An 18,793-nucleotide genomic window follows, 5' to 3' on the forward strand; every position below is an offset into this window, starting at 1 on the left:
CCTTTCTATTGCAAATGTATAATTGTTGTTAGATCCATGCTCGAAGGTGAAACATCCAGCAAAACAGACATTTATCACAACAGGCTTCATAGACAGTCATTTGGTGGATAAAAAAAATTAATGCAAAATGGCTGAAAGAAACTACTTGAAATTAAGCGCCCACACCCAAATTAAGAAGGAAAAGTACTTCCACCAGTTCTCCCTCCTTGTAAAATATCTAGAAACACAGAATTACCAATGGATTTAAATGCACAAAGCTAAAGTGAAAAACAAGTTGTAGATGTGCAAAATGCCAGCGTGCACAGATATTATACCTCAAACGAGATCTAGCATAGAAGTTTCTTACAGCATTTTACCCAAAGGTCATGTTAAAATGTAAATAATGCGGTTAACTGTGTGTGTCCATGCTAAATGAAACCAATAGAAAAGAACATCACACATGTACCTGAGTTACATGGCATCTTTATTCTTTTGGCTTCCTCAATCAAATAATTCATAGCAATATCTTGCATGCAGTTTAAGCTGAATGCATGTGTAAAATATGTCATCTATTACCTGTGCTTATGTAATCAAAACATTCATTTTTTATGTTCATTTTTTTATATATAAATGTAGATTTCACTGACAGCAAAGGTTTTCAGTCCAGGTATAATATGCTTACAGAACAGTATTCCATACATCATAGCAGTCTTTATGTGGAAAGTACATAATGGGTCAAAATAATAATAATAAAAAAAAAAAAACCTGATAAAATTTCCAAAAATGTAAACAAATGCAACGAGCTGTCGAATCAGTCTCTGGCAGAGGCATGAGCAGTCAACCAAGAGCTTTCCTCTATTTCAGTCTTAGATAATATTTAAGATAATGCCTGTGGAGCATGCACAGTTTGCAAAAATGTCTCTTCAAAATGCAAATGAAACTGAAATACACAGATTTGTCCTTTAGGGAAGTTAACCAAAGACAAGGTGCAGCTGAGCAAAGTGCCATGTCTTCAGTGTATTGTCTTATCAGCAGGCATTTATCAAAAATAAATAAATGAAAGACACACACTCACAGATTGTAAAAAGCAAAGTGATTATACATTATATTACAGTAATGAAATACAGACATGAAAACAAATGAACAAACTGAACTTATTGTTCCTTCCCATAACGTCTTCCTGACGCAGCTTTAAAATAAGCAGAACATATTTAATGTACCATTTCTCTATGATTACATAGTCTTTATTTGCAAATACCACATACCAAACATACTCCATACCTATTAGAAAGTATGCCACAGAAAGCATAGCCACACAATACATTTGCATGTATAAATAATGAAACAACTGCTCCGATGAAGAAACTCTTCAAGAAGTGTGTGAATTCAAATGATTCAAATGGTTGTCTAGCTGTTTCTTGCCTGAGAGTGTTAAAGCACTCTTGTGTTTCTACACATTTATATACACAGTAAAACAGTTCATTAAAACAGTTAATGAAAGACTTGCTGTGTGCAGTAGATTGTCAACAAAAATGCAGAGTTAAGACTTAATAATATTTGTTCAGGAAGCGATGAGGTTTATACTCTTGGAGATAGGTCGTGACGTAGGCCAGCATATATACTAATGGCTTTTTAGTATGGTTAAGAGGCACCTGAGAGGCATAGGGACATACTGAAATTGCTGGATACTGGACGGGATAGATGACTGTGTTTCATTTTGCTGCAAAAAACTAGATGAAAGTTAGTCATTTTGTCTCTCTTTCTAAAAAAAAAATAGAGATAAAGTAACACATACTAAAACTAACTAAAAGAGCTGTGTTCTAGCCAGGCTGCAGCCTCACTGGGCTGCATTTCTAGATCTGTCATAAATACGTCATCAGTCTGCTCCAATCAGCAGAATCCTTTTATCCAAGCCAATTTCTTTCCTGCAATGGGACAAAGTGGCATTGGTAAACCATTGCGTTTTGCATGATGTAATACAAACCAGCAGCCTTCAAATAACAGTGGTACCACGGATAAACCTTTCTCAGCTGCAGTCTAGGTTTTGCAATGTAGCTAAAGTGACTTTAAAACAAGGAGCCAGATTCATTAAAAACACTGCTAGATAAAACTAGTGTGACCTTAAGAGGGAATAGCTTTATGTTTTGCAATAAAAATGTATGTAAGCACCTAGTTGTTAGTGTAAAAGTTGTCTATTTCTATTTGATGCATGCACACACACACCAATATATTTAAAAGACTAATTCTGATGTTTGAATTGAGCATCATGATAAAAATCACAGGTTGCATTAAGATTAAACCTGACTTTCTTGTGAAGGAGCATTAATATAGAATTCAATATTGAGTATTTAAAAACGGCTTTTGACAAGGCTCAGCCAATCAGAAAGAAAAACAGATATTGATTAAAATTGAGATCATTCTTCTGCTATGTCATGGTTTAAAAAGAACTGAGGTCACTGACTCAGCACATTCATGCAGTTTGTGTCAATGAAACTGCCCATGATATCTGGAGGCTTTTTCCTTTTTCATGTTATTTTGTTTTGCCATCACTTTTGACAGTGGATAGAAATTATTATTACATGTGAAACACTTGTTTGTTGCTGTAGTTTTCTTGCTTCTTCTCTTCTGAGAAATGCCACTTCTAAAAATAGGGCACTTTTGCAAAGTGTGGGGCCAATACCACTGGGTTTTATGCATCAGGCCCAATGTCAAACGTTGCAGAGTAATATGGTTTTAAAATGCAAGACACTAGATGCAGCGACATACCATTAACATTACTGAAAGGCTGTTCGCTCATATGGTCCATGGCAATCTGTGACATTCTCTGAGGAACAATGGAAATTGTGCAGCCTTGTTACATAGCTACAGTAATCACTGCCACATTTCAGGCACTAACCCTCTTAAGAAACTCCAGTAAGCTTCTTCAGTTTATCTGTATAGATAGCCACCGTACAGACAGACAGTAAATGTGGTTGACAGTTGATTTTTTAAACTCTCCTTGGAAAACTGTAAACACTTTACCCCATTTACATCATACATTTATTTAAGGAGTTTTGTTTTTTGTACACTTTTGCATTCATTTCTTTCGCTCCTTGTTATCTTTGGCTTTGACCTCCTTCTCCCTTTTGTCTTTCTCATATTTGTCCTTCCCAGGTTGTGTTACACTGTTGTAAGAGGGTGGGGTAGCCGTGGGCTCTGAAGTGGAATGGTTGTTCAAATTCTTTCTGACCACAGAGTCCTTGTTTGAAACCTTCCCATTCTCCTGCACAGTTTCTTTGTATGTGCTGGGGGCATGTTTCCTGCTGTGTTTGATGGCATACGTCCTGTAGGCTCTCTGAATGACGGCCGCTGACATGTCCTCATGTTTGCGGCGCAGCGTCGAAGTGATAGGCTCATACGACACCTTGGACGGGTTGGAGGCCATGAAGCGGTCCTCCATCTGCCCACGAAGGATGTCCATCTCACCGCCTTCCCCAAGAACACGTTTCGTGAATGCAAACAAAATGTCAAGGCAGTGGATTCGTTCTCCAGTCACCATTGGCAAGTCCATATTGATCAGCTGGATCTTATTGGGCTTGGGCATGCGCAGAGGAGGGTCCAGAGCATCAGCAAAATCAGACAATTTGTTGTACTCCATGAACTGTGTAGCTTTAGGGTCAAATTTCTCCCACACCTCATAGAACATCTCAAAGTCATCCTCGCTTAATGGCTCTGCACTCTCCTCTGTGGCCACACTGAAGTTTTCAAGGATCACGGCGATGTACATGTTTACCACGATCAAGAAACATATTATGATATAGCTCACAAAGAAGGAAATGCCAACCCATGGGGTGCCACAGTCACTCTTAACTTTGCTGCCAGTATTTACCTTGTCCGGGTCACAGTCAGGACGCTTGTTATTAAGGATTGGTGACAGAAGACCATCCCAGCCTGCAGAGGTGGTGATCTGAAACAAACAGATCATGCTGCTGCCAAACGTCTCAAAGTTAAACATGTCATCAATGCCAGCTTCCTTCTTGACATACGCAAAATTCGACATGCCGAAGATAGCAAAGATGAACATGACTAAGAAGAGAAGAAGGCCAATGTTGAACAGAGCTGGAAGGGACATCATCAGAGCAAACAGAAGGGTGCGTATGCCCTTGGCACCTTTGATGAGACGCAGAATCCGGCCAATCCGAGCAAGCCTGACGACACGCAACAATGTTGGTGAGACAAAGTAGGTGATGACGTCTGAGATGCACATGGCTGTTGGAAAGGAGCAATGCAACATTAGAAATGTTATTTGTCATACCTTTAAACATGAAATATTTTACCATTTTTTATCAAAACCTGTTATCAGATCTTACCAACTATTGACAGAATAACCACTACAAAGTCAAAGATGTTCCAGCCGATAGTGAAGAAGTACTGTCGAAGTGAGATCATCTTCAGCGCACATTCCATTGTGAAGAGCACAACAAAGACCAGATTGAACCAGGAAAGAGTTGCTTTCATTTTAGCTGACTGTTCATCTGTTTCCACCATCATGGTGACCATATTAAGGCATATAAGAACCATAATGAAGATGTCAAAGGCCTGATTTGTTACAACGTCAAAGATAAATCCCTGGAGCTTATTCTGGAATACACAAGAAAAGAGATACAAAGAATGTTTTCAGTTTGCTTATTTCCGGGTTTTATATTGGTTTATATCTATATAAATTTAACATTTACAGTGTATAACATAATTGTTTACAAAAACTCAAACAGCAAAGTAAATCTAATAAAAAAAATTGTGTTAGCTCTCCCATTTCCAAAGCTTTGCCCCCCCCAAAAAAGCCAGTACTACAGCTACCATCCAAAACCTAGTTCAACTAATCAGTTCTTCATTACATAAAATCAGGTTCAACTGAACCTGTCTTCTTCTAACTCTATTCCTCTGATCAAAATCTCAGCCTTACTGCCTATATATATGTATATATATGTATGTGTGTGTGTGTGTGTGTGTGTGTGTGTTGTAATGTCTTACTGTTGGCCGAGGAATTGGTTTTTGAAGCTTCTTTGACCCCAGTTTCTTCATAGCATTGTAATATTTCTTCTGTTCCTCAGTCATAAAAATGTCCTGACCTCCAAAGTAAATACACAAACCAAGAAAGTTTAATTTGGGATTCAACTAGCTTGGATAAACAGTAAGCAAATCTAAACTAATCCTTGGTATAGATCCTGCACAACATGTAGATACTTTTTTAACCTTAAAAAAGACTCTTTGTCATCACCTAACAAGCTGGGGACATAAAACAACTTGAGTTTTCCCATTTCCTCTGTAACTCCCTCCAGTCAACATTTGTCACTCTGTTAAATATTTATTAAACTGGCATATTCACACAGAGATACAATGTACAGTACTGTACAGATAGGTTAAAATGTTAAAAGATGAATGACAGTGACACTGACATGAAGGACAATACAAAACAACTCATTGAAACTACTTTAGATACTTATCTTTTTCTTCTGCTGATTGAAGTTGTCGATAATGACACCAATGAAGAGATTTAAAGTGAAAAAGGATCCGAATATGATGAAGCCTACAAAGTAGATGTACATTTGTAGACTTTCTTCATACTTGGGCTGTTCATCTAACTACAGAAAGAAACAGAAAACGATTAGCAAAGCTTTGAAAAATAAACCCTAGACATTTTGGAACTGTGAGCCACATGTCTTCTAAATCCTGGCATTTAGGATTCCTATAGAGCAAGGACTTACATTTCGGGAATCTACAGCTGCATACATAATATCCGTCCAGCCTTTGAAAGTTGCCTTGAGGGAAGCGAGGAAAATAATGTATGACATGAATACAACTCAACAGGAGCCAGTAGTTTAGTATCTTCTACAAACACAGTTCTGCATCATTCCGTTTGCTGTAATAACAGCCACATCACTCACATGCACTCACATTTACACCTACAATAAGCACTTGGTTTCAAAGTCATCAAAAGACACCTTACCACTTGTAGCAAAGCCAGATATCCTGCTCCAACATTGTCAAAGTTAATCTTCAAATTTTTCCAGCGGGCAGTCTTGTTGCCTAATGAAAGGCAATCCGTATGGTTTGCTACTTCAGTCACGTTAAAGCGAACTCCTGAGGTTATGTTCACACACTCATAAAATTTTCCAGCAAATAGATTGACACCCATGATGCTGAAGATGAGCCAGAAGATGAGACAGACCAGCAGCACGTTCATGATGGAGGGAATGGCACCAAGAAGGGCATTGACAACCACCTATCAGAGAGTCATAAACCACTGCATTACAATATTGTTACACACAGAAACCTCCTCCTGGTAGCACTTTATTTTACAGCTACAAAAACTGGCAATAATCTGTGATAGCTGACATGTAAGTAAAAGAGGTTTATTTGCTAGAAAAAGGGAACGTTTGAGACTTCTTGAAAAACAAATTTCACACTGTACTGGCAGATGAGATTTCATAGACGTTTGTTAACAAAGACCTAATGCTTGCTGTCATGGTGGTCTCTAATTAAATCAGTGTGTTAAATATTTAAGACGACTGCTTGTGCGTGCTGCAAAATAAAGTGCAACCTGCAAACATTACTCAAGCTGTTTTATCTGGTTGTGGTGAAGAGAGGAAAGCACAAGAGTGAAGTGAAGAACTGCCAAATGCACAAATTGGTAAAGGCACCACAACAGCACAGTTAACAATGCTGACGTTAACAACAGCAGCTTACTACAGGGGGCTGTAGCAGGGAAAACAGGATAAGGAAAAGAAGGGGAAGTGTTCTGCACAAGCCATACTGTGGATTTGCTGTTTTCTTTTTCTTTTTGGTGTTTTTTTTTTTGTGCTGTGCAACTAGAGCGTAATACAACAAGAACGGAATAAGAAACCTTGTTGAGGCACCATCATGTCACACATGTTTTACTGCAAATGAACACATGAAAAACAAATGATAAAAACACACGATGAAGTCACACAGCAGGTGACACATGCTGACGCAGTGTGCAGTTTTCAAAAACATCAATACAGATCTGGCACAGTGACAAAAGGCTGGTCATGGAGATGGGAGAATTCTGTGGCTACCACGTGAGGAAAGGCCATCGCAGCAGCAACACTGCATGGAAAACTCTGTCCGACTAAAACATGCAAGTGTTTGATCAATGCCAGCTTTATCAAGCCCTCCTGGATATTTCCCATCGCCTCGACCCTTCCTGCAGTTATGTAAGCAAGCACGTCTATCTCCATGCTGTCCTGTCACTAGCAATTCCCCTTTGGTCGTCGTCCAGTAAAACAATGCAGATAACAATCAGACGTGGCACTGCATCAGGGGAAAGTTCAACACAGACTATACATTACAGTTCACACAGGGATGTAGTGGTACAAAAAAGTGGTGGAAAACCTTAAATCTCAGTCAGTGGCCAGTCTGAGTGTAACTGCAGACCGATGGATCATGTACATAAATCAAGCATAACATATGCAAAACATGTTAATATAATTATTTTTGGACATCAAGTTTGCTTTATATTCCATTATCCATCTGGGTTCCAGCTGTATGACTAGTGATATTCATTTTTCACTGTTTTGTTTTTACATACAATGACATGAAAAAGTTTGGGCACCCCCTGTCACTGTGAAGCTAAGTGGGTAAAAGATGACCTGATTTCAAAAAGGCATAATATTAAAGAAAGGTGCGTAAACACAGGATATGTGTTTATCCCCCACTACATCCCTGAGTGCAACTCATAAATCTATATAAAGATAATGTAGAACATTCAGGAAATTCTATTAAAATAAATGCATTTGTGCTTTAATGTCATGTAAGAGATGAATTTTCAATTGCCATCCATCCACAGATGCATTCTTTTGTAGCAAGTGTTACAGAACACTGGCAAAAATGCAGCCCTTGTGATAGCTTGCATTTACTGTTTTTTGATGCATACTGGAGCATAATGTTAAAATTGTGGTGAAATTGATTAGTTTTGATTAGTTACCACAACATAGTCCAGCCCAGCAGAGCAAAATTTGAAACCGGAAACTCAACATTGTACATTGTACAAACATGTAACTTTAACTTTAACTTTAACTGGTTCCTAAACGCTTCAATAATCTCTCTAACAGGAATATCTAGCAGGCAAGAAATTTCTCCAACTGACTTGTTGCAGCGGTGGCATCCTATAGTACCACGCTGGAATTCAGTGAGGTCTTTTCAACGACTCATTCTTCACTAATGTTAGTAAAGGCAGACTGGATGGCTAGGTTATTCATTTTTTATACACCTGTGACAATGTGACTGAATGACATTCAACGATTAAGATGTGCATCCAAATACTTTTGTCGACATAGTGTATGTTCTGCATATGATAACAATTAAAAGGATGATCAATGAAAGCATTTTCTCATATAGGTCTTGTCTCTTGGTTAAAGGTTTAATATCTGGCTCACAGTCTGCTTTTTGAGTTTGCACAATTATAGTGTATTCATTAACTGGATAACATGTTGGTAATGTTGGCTCATGTTTAGCAATATTTGTCTAATATACATTTCATGTCAATTACATGTATTATGTCGATTATTTTAACTGTCTAAACATGTTTTTATTAGTTAGGTCAATTTCACTTCATTAGTAAAACACAGTCACATGTTCAGTAAAATATTTTTGCAGAGCAGTGTTTGGTGAAGCACTTTAACATAAGTGAATTATTTCATCATGGTTTTAATGCACTTTAGGTGGCAAAATCTCCAACAAAAACATGTAAAAAAAATATGTAAGAATGAAAGCTACAGCACTGAGGACTGTAGGCAGCTGTGCTGCAGCTTGCTGGACTGGGCTTTTCTGACAGGATGTAATGGAGGCTAAATCTAATGTACTGAAAAACACATTTGGCTGGAACAGTCGGAGGAGGAGACAAGGAAAAGAAAGCATCTGCCTTACTGCTTGCTCGCTTGCATGCACACACACTCATTCGCAGTGCACTACGGTTTAGGGAGCTCATCAACACAGAGGCCCTGCTTTAAATGACCTATGAGCACTTACTGTTCACTTAAAGCACACTGATAACACTATTGCCAGTCAGCTTATTGTTAGGCCATTATGTGCCAATGAAATATGTATTACCAAAGTTTTGGCGACATACAGCTTTAGAACATTTGCGATTACAAGTAGTTTTCTTTGTCAAATTGCGGAGAGCTTGTCTAAAGATAAGACAGACAAAAGTGAACCACGTATGTTACCGTGTGATTAACGACTTACATTAAATTTTTTATGCCCCTTTTTGTTCTCATCAAATTTTAACGTGTCAGCACTCAAACCTTGTGTGTAACACATGTGTGTAACATTTTAAGTATATCCTTTTTAACATGGGCAATGGTTTTAGAGAAATAAATTGTGTCAGATCATTAATTAGGCAAGATCTTCTCTGCATACCAAAGATGATCAGAAAGTTCAGATTTGGAAAATTGGAACACATATCCATAACTGTTGATCAATAACTATTTTATGTTAAATAATACTTTTGTCATTTTAGTAGGCATGTGCTGATAGGAAACAACTAGAAACACTAATCATACATCTAATAACAATAATTAACCACTTCATGTTATCATGATATTGTACTAAGAAAGGTTACATGAATAAGCCTAGTTTTTAAGTCATTTATGTGACTTTGTCAGACCAATACCAAACTGAAACAGCTGTAGAGAAATTTTAAAAAGCATGGGATTACAATGTGTAATACATTTTATTTATATGTAAATTATTAATCAAGCCAATTCAATGTATCACCTTTTTTCAGGGTGATCATAAATTGAAGCAGGTCACTAGCGGCTCTGTCTCTTACCCTCATTCCCTCGAAGCGTGAGAGTGCTCGGAGAGGTCTCAGGGCCCGCAGCGTACGCAGAGATTTGATGGCACCGAGCTCCGAGTAATTAAGGGCGTTGGCCACCAGGCTGATCAGAGAGACCTACACAGACACACACACATACACACAGTGTGTTCATGCAGATGATGTAATCAGGAGCCACTTCTCTCATCTCATCTCTCTTTCTCCTTCCATCTCTTTACTCCCTGGAGTAGTACCCTTAGACCCACAAATGGCTAATCCATTCACTCAAACCTCGTCCAACACAATCATACACTCAGCACATGCAGCTGCACTCATCTGTTTCTGTCACACATAAACGATATGCAGGTCACACCCAATAACAGACTGCAGCATGAAAATATTAACGAGTACACTGCACTTCTGCTTTACAGTAATTACTCAAAGAAACAATGTTCATAAATGAGAAAAATTAGGACATACATCGACAATAAGAAAGTCCAGCCAGCACCAGGCATTGGTGAAGTATTTAGCAAATCCATAGGCCAGCCATTTTAAAAGCATCTCCAGCATGAAGACGTAGGTGAAAACTTTATCTGCATATTCCAAAATCATCTTTAATGTCTTGCGCCCCTCAATGTATATGTCTTCAAATGCCTGCAAATAGAAAATCACACACATTACAGCAAATATCATACTTAACAAAATCTATTTTGTTCCATACAAGAACACCCCCACCCCCCTCACCAGTGCTCCACTGCTCAGCAGGATCATAAAGATGATGAAGGATTCAAACCAGTTGTGCTCCACTATCCTGAAACAAGTGCGCCTGACTATCCACCAAGTCTTCCACCTGCCCTGCTCTACGTTCACCTGGCAACACGTACACCTGCGTACACAGCCTAGACAAATGCAAGCATAAGAAAGGGGCACAAATGCGGAAAAAAAAAAACATTTCTACAAAATGGAACTTGAATATATAGATATGCTTGGATAATATATTATATCATATCTGATCATGATTTCTGTCTAACTGTCTTAAAAGTTGATTCTCTTGAAGGACCATTGATGAGCAGGTATCTACAAACTTTTGGACATGTATTTTAATTGCCTTTTGAACTTGAATGAGTGAACTGCATTTGGACAGTCAGTCAATCACTCACCATCCGTGAAGCATGGGTCTGGGTCCATGGACTCCTCCAACTCAAAGTCCAGTGACTCCCCTTGATCTTGTATGGCCCTGATGTCCACTGTGCTGCCCTCTGACGAGCTCATTACCTCCGATAGCTTCTGCAAGAGAAGTCCAGACACAGCCCACATTTCCATGACAACGTCTTTGCTGGGGACACAGCGGCGTCGCAGAGGATATGGCAAACGGGGTCAATCGTTTTAGCTGAGTCATGTGGCTAGCTTGTGAGGGCAGCCTTGGTCTGGGAGAACTCACAATACAGTTAGCCACATCCTGATGTTCATGCAAAGGCAATCAAATGTACCTACATACTCGAGGTATAATATTTACATGCAGATTACAGTGTGATGTAACCTTTTAAAAAAACAACAACAACAACAATTGCTTTGTGATCAGAGTTGTAAGAAAAAATTGATTCTACTGATTTCATTTGTATGTCATGCATTAACATAGTTGAAATATGAATGTTTAGCAATTCAGCAATGATATGGTGTTTTTTCAATATGGAAACACATCACATTTACTTCATTTCAGTGATCATGACACTGGCTTCTGTGTTCTGTCTGTCATTAGACTAGTAGCAACGTCATGCTGTACAACTGTTCAGAAGTAACAGAAGAGGGGTTCAGACAAGAGGGCTAAATTGTCCATGACTGTAAAATCTCACCTGTCAAATAAATAAACAATTAAAAGACACCAGGCTTATACTGACTGGCTCTAAAATGATTCTTTAACGAGCCAATATCCAAAACTGTCTTCTATTTTATTTTCCCCTTAAGCTCCACTTGTGTTAGTGTGGTTTGATGTTTCAAAAATGATTGATTTCATAGATTTTTATCATTTTTGGTCAAAAAAAAAAGAAAGAAAGTGTGCCTCTTTGAAAAAGCACTCAGAGCTGAAACGATGGTAGGCTGAATGGGTGGAGATATGTAAATGAGTTGGTGGAAAGTTTTTTATATGTATAAACTGTATGGATAAAACTTTAACCGTGTTTAAATGTTACTTCACACTTCTTTATTTAAAAAGGAATACAGTTTTCCATGATATGGGCTCTTTAAACTACTCATTTTAATGTTCAGCATAGTCGACAAAGGGCCACCCCACAGTGCCTTTCTGAAAGCATGTACCAGCTCGCTGCAATCTACCATGACGAGACCCAGCTAATGCAACATGGGGAATGATGTAAGCACATGAAATCCTCTCAAAATCCACTTCCACCAGAAAGCAGGTTATTTTTTGGTAATAAAAACACCTTAATTATTAAGTATAAATTTTAAGATTTCAACACTAAACAATATGAACAATATGACTGAATGTTTTATGTTCTGACAGAATCTGCTTTCATCATTCCGACATGTGAAATGAGAATGTGAAATGTCATCAAACATTATTAAGACTCATTCAATGATGTATCCAATGAATTTTGACATTATGAAGCAAAATCCATTCCTGCAGGTTGATGTAATCAGGGAGAACATTCTCTGACATTTGGGAAAACAACAGCAAGACATCAAACCAGCCAGAAACATCTAACAATGAGCTGAGCAATGCTGCTCATTCAAGACGTGACAGTCTCGCAGAAACATTGCATGTAAAAATGAAAAATGTGAGTGAATAATGAAATGAATATGTTGTTCATCCTTTTATGAGATCAAATAAAATTGTGGTCAGGCAAAAACAAAGAAATTAGTGATTTCATAAGGATGCTGCCTATATCTCTTTTTTCATGAATGGTAAGAGCTCCATGGTAGATGTGGTATGTACCATAAATGGGTCTTACAAGTCTCCTCTCTGAAAACCTTGAGAGCATCTCAGAAAGAGCTGCAATAACAAAGCAGGTTAAGTGGTCAGACTTACACCAGTGAGAGCAACAAGCTTTTCTGTGTTTGCAAGAAAAGAAGATAATTTGGTACTGAACACCAAAGCATATGTAGGAGATGTGACTTATGTATGGTAAAGGCATGAGCTGCCATAGTCAATGAGTCAATGTAGAGCTTACAGGTACTGTCCATTACATTGTCTACATACAAGTTTATCTCAGTAGAACTGCACAGCCAAGTCCAAGAGTACACTGTATGGTCTCTTTAGTCTATACCAGGATATTACTGACCCTTCACCTAAACCCTCCCCTCAGTACCAATTGTCCAATCATAGCTTAGGGCATGTAATTAGGCCCATCACCTCTGTCAAGCTCTTCTTTTTTCATTTCTCATTTTGGTATTCAAATAGGCGCCCATTAGCAAAGGAATCAGCAACAAGATTCCTCAAGATATAAGCAAAAACAAATCAAGTGAAGGGATTTGTTTACAAAATGTTCATGAAAAGTTTTTGTTTATCTTGTAAATCTAGCTATCCTACACAGCGTGTACACTAAATACACCCTTCTCTCAATATCATAATCAGAAAGAGCATCATATTATCTAACTATTTGTTTTGTTTGTAAATTAGACCCCTAGATTTGAGGGATGGGTGAAATTGAAGTCTGAAGATACAGAAAGGATCTGGAATAAACAGTGTGGAACACCATATTCCCATTGAATCCATTCATAAACCACACAGTACATGGCTAAATTATCTAGTCAGCAAGTCAAATTGCCAAAGAATTTTACAGGTAAAATCACCTACCTAGTTGACATTCTGTCTACAAAAGCAAACGTAATGAAGGGGGAGAAGGCTTAGAGGAGGGTCAATTAAGCAACTCAATAAAGACACTTTTTAAATACATGATGTAGATCTGGATCACCTAGATTTATTTTATGAAGTTAAGCTCTTCAGGGGCTGCCAGAGATCTTGGGCCCTATCAAAAGATATTACACCACCCCACTGCCCTAAAAAGTGTTCTAATACATTTTAGGGCCCTTGGAATCACCCTGTCTTGTCACCCCCATATGGCAACTCTGAAGCTCTTAGTTATCTTTGTAAGTCAGACATCTTACCTCTTTATCTTCCTCCATGTCTGAAGAGTAACTGCTGTAATCCTCCATGTTTTGGCACTCTGCATCAGACTCTGCCGTGGCTATGGGCACAGTGATAGTCACGTTGGAGTTGATAATGAAATTCTCAGCGTCACCGTCTGCTCCTGCTACCTCTTTTATAGACCCTGAGTCTTTGATCAGCTCTGCTGTGGTATGGTTGGAGATGTCAGTCAGCTTCTTGCTGTTTTTCAGTCCATCCTCCTCTGATGCTTTCTTCTTTCTCCTTCTAAGGCAGGCACTCCGAAAGAAGCGCCGCAGACAGGCCTTCACAAAGGCAACACCTCTCTGGATGCGACCCACTGCAATCTGCAAGTTGTTCATTTCACTGTCATCATCTGTTGCGGCCAGGTTATCTGCACTAAAGGAGCTTAGCAGCAAGGCCAGGAACAGGTTCAGCACCTGAAAGAGTTGAGAACGGAAGTCATTACAGGTACTAAACACAGTCTTAACCTAACCTGACAGTGGTAATCTATGTTGTGTCATAATTATATAATAAATGAACCAATAGAAATGCTCCAAAAGGACTTGGAATGAAATCTTTTTTTACATTGACTTTTCCTTCTACTGTAAAGTTGCCATTTTGAGGGTGCAAGGTTTTTGTCAGACAGTGAAAATATACAAATGCTTCCTTGAAAAGGAAAATATCTGGCATAGTTCAATGATCTTTTTTTTAATGTAGAAAATTCAGAAAGGTGTGAAATATTTCATGCATACCACAAGATTTCCGATCACCATGACCATGAGGAAGACAATTAGGCACCGGGGCGGTCCAGCAACCTCCATGCAATCCCACATGGTTTCAATCCACTCCCCGCACAGCACACGGAACACAATCAGAAACGAGTGGAAGAAATCAACCATGTGCCAGCGAGGGAGATTGCCATCCGGTGAGATCTTCATCACACATTCTTTGTAGCTCTTCCCAAACAACTGCATGCCCACAACAGCAAAGATGAATACAATGATTGCCAGGACAAGGGTCAGGTTGCTGAGGGCGCCCATTGAGTTGCCAATGATCTTGATCAACATGTTGAGAGTAGGCCATGACTTGGCCAGCTTAAAGACCCTCAGCTATGATGGAAACATATACCAGGTTATATTATAGTAAGTCATTATAACAAATGCAATGGCAAGGAATTTATTTTTGGCTGAATTATGTTACTTACTGATTACACTTTTATCATTTGAACTGAGAACAATGTAGTTACTGTAATATGCAGCTCTCTTACCAGCCGGAATGACCTAAGAACAGACATTCCAGATATGTTGGCCAACCCAAGCTCCATGAGACTCAGACTAACAATGACACTATCAAATACGTTCCAGCCTTCTTGGAAGTAATAATAAGGGTCCAAAGCTATGATCTTGAAGATCATCTCAGCTGTGAAGATGCCTGTGAAAACCTGGAGGAAGGTGATTGGTAAATTTAATAGAAACTAGCACTAGCACATGTTCTTTTATTCAACTCTAAGGCCCTTCTCACTCTTCTAAATACATATATGCCATACCTACATCAATATAAATGAAAAAAACCCTAATAGTTGCCAGACCATAAGATTAGCACCACAGGTGAAGTAAAAAACTTTATCTACAGTGGCATCTGTCAAGAGGTGGATATATTAGGCAGCAAGTGAACAGTCAGTTTTTGGAGGTGATGAAGGTGTTAAAAAATAGTCAAGCATAAGAATCTGAGCCACAAATTGCGATGGCTAGACGACTGGGTGGGAGCCTGTCCAAAACATCAGGCAGGTCTTGTGGGCTTCTTCTGGTATGCTGTGGTCAGTACCTACCAAAAGTGGTCCAAAAAAAGGAAAACCAGTGAGCCAGGCAAAAGGGTTTATGGGCACCTAAGGTTCATTGATGCCATCCATGGTGGCCCCACCTCACCACTTATAGGACTTAAAGAATCTGCTGCTAGCATCTTGGTGACAGATGCCACAGGACGCCTTCTGAGGTCTTGTGGAATCCATGCCACCAATGATCAGATCTACTCAATATTAGGCAGGTAGTGCTAATGTTATGGCTGATCAGTATAATCTATTGTTGGATAGAAAGAGGCTTACATAGTTTCCCACTGAGAGCATTGCACTGAAATCCTTATCCATGGGGTGATGCTCCATGGCCATGAATATGGTATTCATTACAATGCAGATGGTAATGGACAGATCTACAAATGGGTCCATCACAACCATGTGTACCGCTTTCTTTATTTTCACCCAAGCTGGGCAGCACTTCCAGATGAGAAAAGTGCGGGCAAACCTATACCAACATGGATGGCACTTCTGCCTAGACTCTTCTAGCTCTGGAAAATTAAAAATAAATAAATACAAAGGTTATGCTGTATATTAAATAAACACCTTTTATTACAAAAAAATACTTTTAGGCAGAAAACAAAAGAATTGACTATATCATTACAGAGCTGTAATGTCTACTTGACCACTCATGGACACACAGCATATACAACTTAGCTATGTCTATGCAACCTAGAGTTCACATAAGTTAAAAAATATAGAATATATAGAGTATACAGAGTTCACCTGAATGCTAAGTTGGAGTGCACCTACCTTCCATAGTGTTGGTGATAATACTGGCTACACTGAGAGCTCTCTGTCTGGCTGTCTGGTCATCAAGGTACCCTGGTGAGGGTTGGTGGGAGTCATATCTCATGCTGTATTCCTGTTCTGTGTCATCCTGGGTACGACATAATCATGAAGATGCAAAACAATGTAATATCAGACTTTATAGCAAAGCACCTATAGCACAGAATACACTGATAGAAGTGCAATTGTGAACTGGAGTTCATTTGACTTAAATATATACACAAAATGTATATAAGGTTAATTGTTTTAATGTAATTTATTATTTTTGTATCTAGAACAGATATGGATTAAGTAAATTCAATGCAATTGTTTGTTAGTGTGGATACGGCTGTAGGGAATGTAACACCTCACCATTTTGCCATCATCTACTACTTTTGCTGAGTTTACTTGCTTTTTAACATTAAGGCAACAATGACAAAGAACCTTGCATACAAATGTACAGCTGTTATTAAACACAGTTAGACACAGTTTTGTCTCTTAGTTCACTTTCTTATAGGCACAGTTGTATGCATCTGAATCAAGCATTTGAATCTGGATTTGAAATAAATCCATCACTTTTCTGGGTTATCTCCAGCAAAAATTACAGCAGTGCTTCACAGCCACTTTCTAGCCTAGAAGACATTTCTCTTTCTGTCTAATGTTCTTCTGCACAAAAGAAACAACAAGAACAACACTGAGCATCCCAGGACGAGCAAGCTTTCACACAACCAAGCTTTCCTTACATTTTCATCTGTAGTGGCATTATCTATGGTCACCTCGGGCAGTAGCAATCCAGCAGGTGAGCTGGGCAGCGAGCGTCCAGCCACGAGTGATACCACACCATTGCAGTCCACAGAGCAGCGCACTTTGCCTTTGGTGGGCAGGAGAATGCGCGGGCTCAGACTGCCTTTACTGACGCAACTGTAAAGCCGCTCTGAGCGGTGTGACAGGAACAGAGAGTCTCTCCGGCTGCCTGTGTCATCGAATGCACTGTGCTCATCATCTGCGAAATCGTTTTCCGATCCCAGGCGTCCACGAAAGCTAAAGATGCTAGCTTTGCTGTTCCGGCGGGGGGTGAAGACTGAACCCTGGATGCTCAGGACAGACTGGAAAAAGAAAGAGGCCCCACACTCAACTCTCATACCAACATCATTTCAGGTGGCCATGAACTGATGATCATAAAGATCATGATGATGAATGTTCATGAATGGTAAAAGCAGTCTCCATGGCAGATGTGGAATATACAACAAATGGGCTTTGGGATGTCCATGCTGAAGATAACAAAATGTAATAAATGATGAAGATGATGACGTTGATGATGATGAGGATGATGATGATGAGCAGATGCTTAAAAAAAATAAAAGATGCTGCAGATACTGATGCAAGACAGTTTGTGATGTGGATGGATGATGTTACTGATGACAAATAAGGCAATGAGATGAGAGCAAAGTGGAAAATGATAGCTACGCTGAGGAGGATGCCAAAAATGATTAAAATGGAACAACTGAAAAGGTAAAACAATGAAAAAGCTGGAGAGGATGTAAAACAATGACACACACTGTATAAAACTGCAATGGATGATCCGGAATGTAAATGGCATTGAACAGTAATCATTATGGTCAACTGATACCCAGCACTAATCCGGCTTTTAAAATCATAGAGTGGCATGGCATGCAATGTGCATCAGAACTACAGCATTAGAGAAGAATGACAGCTGACCTGATGAGGAGATGTGTACGTCCTATCATATGAGAGTCGGTTTCCATCTAATGAAAACCTGAAGCTGGGCCTTCTTATGCTGCTCTCTGACACAGAGTTGTGGGTCTTCTCACTATCTGCTTTCTCCTCCTCCTCCTCTTCCTCCTCTCTCTGCTTCTTCTTCTTCCGGTTGCGGCGTTCTTTGGCACTTTTGGAACTGAGTTTAGAGACTTCAGAAGAAGTCTCTGTCATTTCTCCACTAAAATCTCCACTTTCGCACATTGCAGCTGCTGCCTAATAAACATACAAACGCACAAAACAGAACATCCTCAAGCCAAGACAAGATTATTATTATCCATAATTAGCTAATTCTTTTATTTTATCATTCATTTTTGTTATAATTATATGTCCTTCTTGTTCAGTGCTTTCTTCATTTTATATGAGACAGAAGGAGAGAGAAAGTGAAGTGACTGAAACGACTGGCCACGGATGGCCTCGTCATCACCAGAAATGGCCAGGGATCTGTGTTCTCTGAATGATAGAACCAAAAACCCTTCACAGC

General features: G+C 39.1%; 1 protein-coding gene across 6 annotated transcripts in view; it reads right to left on the minus strand.

Moving 5' to 3' along the window:
• Window positions 1-492: 492 nt before the first annotated feature.
• Window positions 493-18,793, minus strand: part of scn1laa (sodium channel, voltage-gated, type I-like, alpha) — a 28,037-nt gene continuing 9,736 nt past the window's right edge. The window contains exons 10-26 of one of the 6 annotated variants that reach the window (XM_072685766.1): window positions 18,253-18,525; window positions 17,358-17,639; window positions 16,519-16,645; window positions 16,018-16,256; window positions 15,184-15,357; window positions 14,669-15,025; window positions 13,916-14,353; window positions 10,954-11,080; window positions 10,538-10,692; window positions 10,274-10,447; window positions 9,809-9,931; window positions 5,966-6,241; window positions 5,720-5,777; window positions 5,463-5,596; window positions 4,990-5,094; window positions 4,329-4,599; window positions 493-4,227 (exon numbers count right to left, since the gene is read on the minus strand). In XM_072685766.1, coding sequence (XP_072541867.1) covers window positions 3,056-4,227; window positions 4,329-4,599; window positions 4,990-5,094; window positions 5,463-5,596; window positions 5,720-5,777; window positions 5,966-6,241; window positions 9,809-9,931; window positions 10,274-10,447; window positions 10,538-10,692; window positions 10,954-11,080; window positions 13,916-14,353; window positions 14,669-15,025; window positions 15,184-15,357; window positions 16,018-16,256; window positions 16,519-16,645; window positions 17,358-17,639; window positions 18,253-18,525 — 4,485 coding nt within the window. In that variant the 3' untranslated portion in view covers window positions 493-3,055. Of the gene's footprint in view, window positions 4,228-4,328; window positions 4,600-4,989; window positions 5,095-5,462; window positions 5,601-5,719; window positions 5,778-5,965; window positions 6,242-9,808; window positions 9,932-10,273; window positions 10,448-10,537; window positions 10,693-10,953; window positions 11,081-13,915; window positions 14,354-14,668; window positions 15,026-15,183; window positions 15,358-16,017; window positions 16,257-16,518; window positions 16,654-17,275; window positions 17,640-18,252; window positions 18,526-18,793 lie in introns of all 6 variants that reach the window. The other 5 variants (XM_072685761.1, XM_072685762.1, XM_072685765.1 and 2 more) reach the window with 5 other exon arrangements.

This window comes from Salminus brasiliensis, chromosome 8 (genome assembly GCF_030463535.1).
Source record: "Salminus brasiliensis chromosome 8, fSalBra1.hap2, whole genome shotgun sequence".
NCBI lineage: Eukaryota > Metazoa > Chordata > Actinopteri > Characiformes > Bryconidae > Salminus > Salminus brasiliensis.